Source organism: Priapulus caudatus, unplaced genomic scaffold, assembly GCF_000485595.1.
Source record: "Priapulus caudatus unplaced genomic scaffold, Priapulus_caudatus-5.0.1 Scaffold251, whole genome shotgun sequence".
NCBI classification, from domain to species: domain Eukaryota; kingdom Metazoa; phylum Priapulida; class Priapulimorpha; order Priapulimorphida; family Priapulidae; genus Priapulus; species Priapulus caudatus.
Window position 1 is genome coordinate 289,425 of NW_014577312.1, and position 9,488 is coordinate 298,912.

A 9,488-nucleotide genomic window follows, 5' to 3' on the forward strand; every position below is an offset into this window, starting at 1 on the left:
ACCAGCCATTTGCCTGGCTAACTTTTCACCGTGCAACGAGGTCCTAGGCGATACCATTTGGGAGAGGGATAGGCCTATATAACTTATTCCCTAGAGAATATAACATGATAGGAAATAGATTAATTAAAGTACCATATAAATAGATAGACATATCAGATATAGATAGATAGAAATAGATAGAACACCAGATATTGAATGAAAAAGCATTATTTGTATTTTCTTAGTTTTTCATGATGGTTGATTCTATTTGGTACATTACGCCTATTACTGCTAGGTAATCAGTACAATTATTTTTACAAAGACTTTTCGAGGACATTTCAAGGACGTTTTTTTTCAATCACAATCTGTGACAAGTAGTTTTAGCATTTTTTAGAGTCATCACATATACCTTAGATTCACATATAAAGTAAAAATAGTTGTTTTACGCCCTAATTCAATGAGCGCAATCCTTTCTCTATAATTTCCTTTCTCTATAAAGATCTTCTTCAGCCTCCAACCCATGGAAGAAACCACTATAGCAATATTCTCCTTGTCCCAAATCTTTACAAATAATAACAAATAATATTAAATTTAATCAAAAATTCACATAACAGTATCTGCTAAAACTAGTTTGTTTTCCCTCGTTTTAGTCATGGGTGGCATGGGAAGGGATTATGTGATATATTATAGGGACTATATATGCCGAATATTATAATAATTTTTTATTTATTACTCAGTGTATTTTCCTACACACAAATTGACACAATTGTGTAGCAAAATATGAACACTGAGTAATAAATAAATATTAAAATGATGAACTTAAGCTAGTCTAGACCCCTACACCACCTGCACGTAAAAACTAGGGACAAAACAAACTACTTTGGTAGAGTGCATTAGTAGACAATGGCATGGGAATTTTGGAATAATTTTAACTTTTTTATCGAAGACTTGGAACAATAGGATCAGTCAGATAACCAGCAATAAAGATTTGCTTTTTATTTTAGGAAAAAAATGTAAAATTCCAGGACATTAGACATAAAATAAGAACTTGGACATATTTCCAAGGACTTTCAAGGTCAAAGGACAAAATTGAAGGACTTTCAAGGGCTGTGGGGACCCTGTAATATATAGGTATAGTAGTTATAATCTTCTAATATCTATAATAGCCTTGTATACATTAAGAAGCAGTATAAATCATTATATACAGTAGCTAAACCTGTATAAACAGAATATCTATCTGTTTTAAATATACATGAAATGTCCCCATTTTCCCTGTTGCACAAATAAACAGTATGATGGTTTTTTATACCCATCGGTAACATCAGTAATTCAAACACATTGCCATGTAAAAAGTTCACATCAAACTTTGTGCTTTATTTATTGTTTTTTGAGAAAACCAGAGAAACATCAATGGGCGATAAAAGACCTCTTCTTTTCTGATTAAAAATTGCAAGATTTAAAAAATGAATTTAATAATTATTACCTTAATTAATCAATATTTTCAAATTTGAAACATACAGATACACAGTTATCTATTGCCAACAACGGTTTTATTTACTACGGAAAATTTAGCATGTAGGCCTACTCAATTTACAAATCGTGCCACACTGTTCCAGTATCCACGGCTCATCGTACACACATCAATCAGTCATTCCATTGAACTACGGTGGCAGGCTTATGTCCCTTTACCACTGCCTCTTCCACCCCCTAACGTCCCATCATGGTGGCGTGTACTTTACCCACGTCTTAATTTACAGTTCTCATGCCATCTCAAGAACGGAAGCTTTCCCAAGGGGCACGACGATTTCTTAATGAATGTAAACAATTCATTAAATGTGATGCCATTCAGTTCATACTAAATGCAGTAGTATGTACCTAATAAGTTGTGCAACCATGGGCACCACATTCTTTTTTGATAAGCCCTCATTCTTTTTAACCACAGTTTTTGCAGGTTTTTTGAACTTCTAATCAATGCCAGTCCTCAATGCTCTAGCAGTATGCAAGGGATGACTGCATGTATAAATGCTGGCATAGCCATTTAACTGCACTGATCATACTGGACTAGCTAAACCAAGACAATGCAGTAATGCGAGACAACAATGGGAATCAACCATTCCTGGTGCATTCACACAGCTGTACAGAACAATAAAACTATATGCAATTATTTACAATCGCTGTTCAACGCAACTTGTAGTGAACAAATATCCTTGATATTTTAGAAAAACGCAGCTGTACACATACCAAAATGTTTACATCTACTAATTTACACATAAATGTATATACTGGTGGTATGTTTACCACCTTTCTGAACAAACTCCACCACATTTGCCACATACATGGAAATTCATGAAGCGAACTACAAGTGTGCGCTCACTACTAATGTCTGCTGTTGTGAATAAGCAAAGCATCTAGCTGAGTTCAGTTATAGAAGGGATTGTAGGTGATCCAGTGAGCTTTTCCTTGCTGCTTCGCTTTGTCCGACGTCGTGAAGAGAGACTTGTACACCTTGCTCGCATTAGGATCATCTGCGATCAAACCGTTCGATATTTTGTCCGCCGACTTCGTGCCGTTGTCACTTCTCTGCGACGACGAAGGAACAATTCCTCGCTTTGGAACAACTCCATTCTTCTGTAGCGATGTGGTGGTGCCGCTTGATGACGAGGATGAAGCGGATGGCAACGCAGAACCATTCGTCAGTTTCATCTGTTTACAGGCAGGCTTCTCATTAGTACAGACACCTATCGTAAAGTACAAAACACAATCATTAATTGCAAGACTAAAAGTAACAGTCATTCTGAAAAGCCAAATTTTCGTCATCACGATTGTTCTCATCTGTGTATACCCCTATCGTAAAGTACAAAATACAGTAATTAATTACAAGACTAAAAGTAACAGTCATTCTAAGAAGCCAAATTTCCATTGTTAACATGTTGGCTGTATATTATTTACAATATGTGAGCCACAATAACAATTAATAACAATGTTATTAATGCGCAATTCGTTTTCTTATGGAGATATATAATTGCCAATTAACATATCACTGGAAATTTCTGGCAAGCCTTACCATTCGTCTGCAATTTCTTTTTCCTGCTCTTCTTCTCTTGCTTGGCAAGCATCTTTCTGGCTTCCATTTTCTGTCGGAGATCCTTCACATCTTCCTCACTACCATTGATTACAATGACATCATCTTGAGTATATGGGCTTCCACACTGTAAATGAAACACAAGTATATATGTACTGCTAGATGACGTCAACTTTGGTCCGTGACCGATAATAAAAACTGTTAAAGATGTACACGCGGAGGTACAGTCACACGCGCGCGTGGCAGCATGTATGTGCATTCATGCTTCTTTGTGCATTCGTCCTGTTACAATATAGCAAGTCAATGGAAATAGCATTTAGAAAAAGTTTATAAATGCAAGAGAGACTACAAGACAAAGAGTTTCATCTGGGTGTCTCTAGTACCTAATAAGTATGCAGCCCAATCGTGGGGAAACAGGCAAATAACTGCCTCCAAATTGTGATGTTCAATCTCTATTTGGATGGTGAATGGGTCCGAAACCCAAACCTGGCCAACCCTGAGACATTACAATAATTACTTACTCCAGCAACTAGAGCCAGCAGTTGACAACGCAGCAACACATCACCAGTAACGAAACACTCCTAATTATCTTTCAACATTGCTCATCTCGCCGCGCATGACATTAAAAACACCACAAAGCGCTCACGACGATACACTGTCCAGTCTAACCACTGCACCCATACTTGCAAACCACACAGCTTGCAGATAGTATGTAGTACAGACACTACACACTACTGTGCTAAGCGTATGGCCACGAATGCACGCCTATAGCTCCCGCAGGCAGAAAATGCTCACGACGATACACGTGACTGTCCAGACTAACCACCGCATCCATACTTGCAAACCACACAGAGCCTTTTATACGCAATTCACAGAGTATTTGTTCTCGGTAAACTCTTCCACGTACAGTCACTACTGCGGTAAGCGCTGGCCCCGTAGTATCGCCACGAACGCTCGCCTATAGCTCACCACCCGCAGATAGAAGATGCTCATGCCAATACTCTTGCAGGTAGTATGTATACGTACAGTCACTACTGCGGTAAGCGCTGGCCCCGTAGTATGGCGACAAACGCTCGCCTATAGCTCACCACCCGCAGACAGAAGATGCTCATGACAATACTCTTGCAGGTAGTATGTATACGTACAGTCACTACTGCGGTAAGCGCTGGCCCCGCAGTATCGCCACGAACGCTCGCCTATAGCTCACTACCCGCAGACACAATATGCTCGTGACAACACTCTTGCAGGTAGTATGTACACGTATAGTCACAACTGCGGTAAGCGCTGGCCCCGCAGTATCGCGACGAACGCTCGCCTATAGCTCACCACCCGCAGACAGAAGATGCTCATGACAATACTCTTGCAGGTAGTATGTATACGTACAGTCACTACTGCGGTAAGCGCTGGCCCCGTAGTATCGCCACGAACGCTCGCCTATAGTTCACTACCCGTAGACACAATATGCTCATGACAATACTCTTGCAGGTAGTATGTATACGTACAGTCACTACTGCGGTAAGCGCTGGCCCCGCAGTATCGCGACGAACGCTCGCCTATAGCTCACCACCCGCAGACAGAAGATGACAGGGTGCAGCGCGGGCGCGCACTGCCACGAGGAACACGGCGAGTCGCAGCAGCCCACCGCGGCTCGTCGCAGTGCTCGCAGATCGCGTACACGTAGAGACGATCGTGAAGAAGACGTACGTGAGACGTACGTGACGAGGATGAGCCCGACGGTGATTGTCACCCTGTTCTCACGCTTCACGCACGACCTCCTCTCCCGGCTCTCCGCCGGCGACTGCGGCCGACCTTCGACCTTGGACGCTCCGCCGCTGCCGCCTTCAAGCTTGACGCATTCGCCTTGCGCCTTCGACCTTGACGCCGTCACCTTGACGCTTGCCGCCTTCGACCTTGACGCCGCCGACCTTGACGCTGTCGACCTTGCCGCCTTCAACCTTGACGCCTTCGACCTTGAAGCCGTCGAACTTGACGCCTCCCGCCTTGCCGCCTTCAACCTTGACGCCTTCGACCTTGAAGCCGTCGACCTTGACGCCGCGACCTTGCGCCTTCAACCTTACGCCTTCGACTTGAAGCCGTCGAAATACACTCCCCGCCTTGCCGCCTTCAAGCTTGATGCCTTCGACCTTGAAGCCGTCGACCTTGACGCCTCCCGCCTTGCCGCCTTCAAGCTTTGACGCCCTTCAAGCTTGATGCCTCCCGCCTTGCCGCCCTCAAGCTTGACGCCTTCGACCTTGTCGTCATAGCCGCAACACTTCTCGCCAGCACTCTCACGCTCCCTGGGACGCTCCACAGCGAGCAACCCGGGCGCGGGGGCAAGCATCGCGGGGGCGGGCGTCCCGGGAGCGGGCCCCCTGCGGCGCCCGCTCAGCCTCATCGTCGCCTCGCGCCAGATGCGTGCATACGCGACGACCATCAGCAGCCCGCACGCGTCCAGCAGAAAGTCCACCGCACCGTACCCGCGCTGCTCGCCGCCCTCCGGCTGCACGAAGCCGCAGAACTGCCAGCCGGTCGCCGCAAACTCCGTCGCGAGGTAGGCGAGGGAGAGCGACCACGCGGCGATGGCGACGGCGACTGCGCGCGCTCGCGTCGCGTGGTTCAGGTGCGCGACGGGGTGCAGCACGGCGAGGTAGCGCTCGCCAACGATCGCGTACAGGTGCAGCAGCGAGCAGACGAGAAGCCACATCCAGAGGCTGCCGACGACGCAGCGCGCGCGCGTCAGCAGGTAGCGGCCGCTGAAGTCGTACACGCACAGCGAGACGTGCAGCGGCGCGAGGCAGCACACCTGCAGCAGGTCGCTGGCGGCGAGCGAGAACAGCAGGCGGTCGCGCGCGTTGTGGAGCCGCCGGTTGCGGCGGACGGCGACGAGGGTGAGCGCGTTGCCGACGATCGCTGCGGGGTCCGTCACGAGCAGGTTGACGACTGTGAGCACGCCGGAGAAGATGCTCGGAGCGGGCAGCGGGAAGCCCAGCGTTGCGTTCACCGCTGCCGACTCCACCGCCGCGCTCCACCCCGTCTCGTTCCCCGTAAATGCCGCCATGTTCTGTCCCTGTCCAGGGGAAAAATAACTCTTTTTTTCACGGGAGCTCTTTTTCAAGAGTCTGTGGGAAAAATAGATCGAGTCGAAAATTTTACGGGAGCTATTTTGAGCCTCACGGGAGCGATTTCGGAGGTTTGAAGAGCGAATCGTTCATCGCTGAGCGCTCCCGTGTATTTTTTACCCTGTCCCTGTCCGCTTGCACGGGTGCCGTCAAGCTCAGTTGTGTGTTGCTATTATACGATTCTATACGCAATTCACAGAATCTTTGTTCTTGGTAAACTCTTCCATGTTCTGTCCCTGTCCGCTTGCACGGGTGCCGTCAAGCTCAGTTGTGTGTTGCTATTATACGATTCTATACGCAATTCACAGAGTAAGTCACTGAGTATGGCGGAGGGTTATGACTTGTCGTGTTCTCGGTAAACTTTTCCACGTTCTGTCCCTGTCAGTTTGCATATGTGCCGGCTAGCTGTGTGTTGCTATTATATGATTCTATACGCAATTCACAGAGTAAGTCACTGAGTATGGCGGACGGTTATGACTTGTCCGGTTCTCAATCACTTGCGCCATGTTTCGTCCGTTCGTGCTGCTCCTATACAACCTTCAGTATCTGGCAGCGGCTAGTGTCAAGCTGATCTCATCGAATTCACACACAGTACGTCGCACTCTCCAACATGCCCTGCTCCACTCGTCTGTGCTGCTTCTATTCAACCCAGATCACGACGGGGGCCAAAATCGCACTGCTCACATACGACTCCTCGAACTAACACACACGATACGCCCAAGGTTACCGAATTGTCAGCAGCACCATCATCATTCTAGAACACACCTCTAGCGAGACCGAGACGCAAGTGAAGATTGCAGCCAGATCCGCAGATAGTAGTCATAAAGGTATATATAGCGTTGCGAACACACACCTGTATATATATCATCTCGGTAATAAATGTGCCACGGGGCACCAGCATGCACACATGAATCGGGAGCAATCACAGGAGGGCACCGACCACACACACACAGAGAGCAGAGCATCAGCTGATCAGCACTGACAAAGGCACCACTAGAAAATGGCTGCGATTCACACAACACTTCAAATACACCAGATACGTCAGATACGTCAGATACATCAGAGCGCATGAGCATTGGGAGAGAGCATCGTGAGACAAAAGTGCATAGAGCAAGTGCCAGAAAGTAGCAGCCAACATTACAGATATATCCACGTGTGCGCGAGCAGTGAGAGAGCGAGCATCACGAGATGCATGGAGCATGCGCGAGAAAGTAGCGAAGCAGAGGTCAGACAAAATAAGACCCCGTGTGCATCGTACTTGCACGCTTACACTGCAACGGGTATTTCTATGTATATATATATATTTATATGTACTGGTCAACAGACCAGCTGGTCAACGCCACAGATCAACACTGCATTCTCGATCTTAAAACCAGTGCTTTCCACGAGCATCTGTAGCTACCCAAGGTCAACTATTTGAGAACACTTGCTCTGGCTTCTGTCAACATATGTATAGTTAGCTCACAACAGCTGGTTCCATGTTACGAGCTGGTTTATGAGCCGTGTCCAATAATATCGAGTCATCGTCGGGCCATGGCCGGTGTAAAGTCGTAAACACACCGTACACGTTCTAAACAGGAGTAATCCTTAGTGCACTGCCATAAGTATCATTATAGACCTACTGCCGTGTGAAGAAGAATTACATAAACCCAATGCAATTCAACAGATATAAGATCACCAATGCCATAAGACCCTGCACTAGTAGCAGACTTTACAATGGAATACTTAAATATCCATAGACACAGTGAAATGAAGAAATTGGCATGTACAGATTTGGCACCTAGTTTTAGTTTTAGTTTAGGACCCCAACACGGCCACCAAATAAAAGCTCGACTGTATACTTAAATATCCACATACGCAGTAAACTGCGAGTAGCAGATAAGTAATATTTGCAATGTTTTAAAAAAACCAAGCAACCTCACCTTGACACACTTGACGGTCTTCAGTTCCTTCAGTGCTTTGTCCGACAACACACAGTTACATCCGAGCAAGAACACAAATCTGAAAATATTGTATAATGCCATATAGTGCCATATCAAGCAGAACCACTTATACAGAGATAAACACAAATTACAACAATTATTACACAAATTACAATAATTAGAACACAACTTATTACACAAATTACAAAAGATAGTATAAAAGATGGTTTTATTACAAACCAAAACGACATGACACTATTAAGGATCATTGGGAGTCTTCTGAAGTTCATATTAGACATATGTCGTAGAACAGGTTAATGCATACAGTGCAATTTGACACAGCACACTAGTTATCTAAGCTTGGGATGTTCACATACCTGTGCATGCCATTCATCTCCAGGCTGGTGACTGGGCAGATGTACTTGCTTGTTTCTGTGTCGGTATAGCCATCGCCCTTGCTGGCTACCTCTCCCGTGTATGCGGGGTTCTCCGTGAACTTGAGGGTGTGGACATCCTTTATGCTGGAGATGTGCTCAGCTTTCTCAGCATGGGATTTCTCCAACAAATATTCCAGAACTGCTTCTTTGTTGTACAATCTGTGGATCAACAGTTAACACTATAGCCGCGTTCACACGTAGCAAGAAATTCAGTATTTAGCGTTCACACGAGGCAAAATGCGCGGTCCAAGAAATACGGAATCTAAATAGATTCGGTATTTGTTGAAATACGCGGCTTCCCAGATGCCGAATTATTTGCCGTGCTTGAGAAATTCCGAATCTCTTGGACTGCGTATTTTTCTCGTGTGAACGCTAAATACCGTATTTCTGAAGCCGCGCTCGACAGTTCCAGTGTAACGCGAGTGGAACTGTCGCGCGCGGACCAGTTTACGTATTTTACCAGCAGTTGGTGCGCATTGCATTGTTTATTTCGCATTGTTCGCTTGATTGTTTAAAGCAGCTCGCAGCTCGCAAATACCGTATTTCTGGAGCCGCGAATCAGCGTGTGAATGCTCGGTCGCGAATTTGTCTCAGATTCGGTATCTCGCAAATACCGTATTTCATATACGGAGTCTCGTATGAACGCAGCTACTGTATATAGTTTTTCCCTGTGTGAGCTTCATATCCCAGTTTATACTTTCACTATGGAGCAAGGGCGGCGGAACGTATTTAATTTGGGGGGGGGGGCAAAGCCAAAAAAGGGCACGTTTATCATGTAAAAATAACTTGTGATAAACTATTATAACACTGGGCCACCATACTCAGCGTAATATGGTTATGTTTATGTATTATAACAGCGAGCCACGTCGAAGACTTGTGATAAAACTATTATAGACACTGGCACCATACTCAGCTATATGGTTATGTTTTAGTATTATAACAGCAGAGC

The 9,488-nt window shown here is 45.6% G+C and overlaps 1 protein-coding gene across 1 annotated transcript in view; it reads right to left on the reverse strand.

Annotated features, from left to right (window-relative positions):
- Window positions 1-941: 941 nt before the first annotated feature.
- LOC106808065 (protein RTF2 homolog) overlaps window positions 942-9,488 on the reverse strand; it is a gene marked incomplete at its 5' end in the record, with an annotated part of 17,134 nt that continues 8,587 nt past the window's right edge. The window contains 4 exon segments of the mRNA XM_014810622.1: window positions 942-2,717; window positions 3,044-3,188; window positions 8,103-8,181; window positions 8,480-8,698. Coding sequence (XP_014666108.1) covers window positions 2,398-2,717; window positions 3,044-3,188; window positions 8,103-8,181; window positions 8,480-8,698 — 763 coding nt within the window.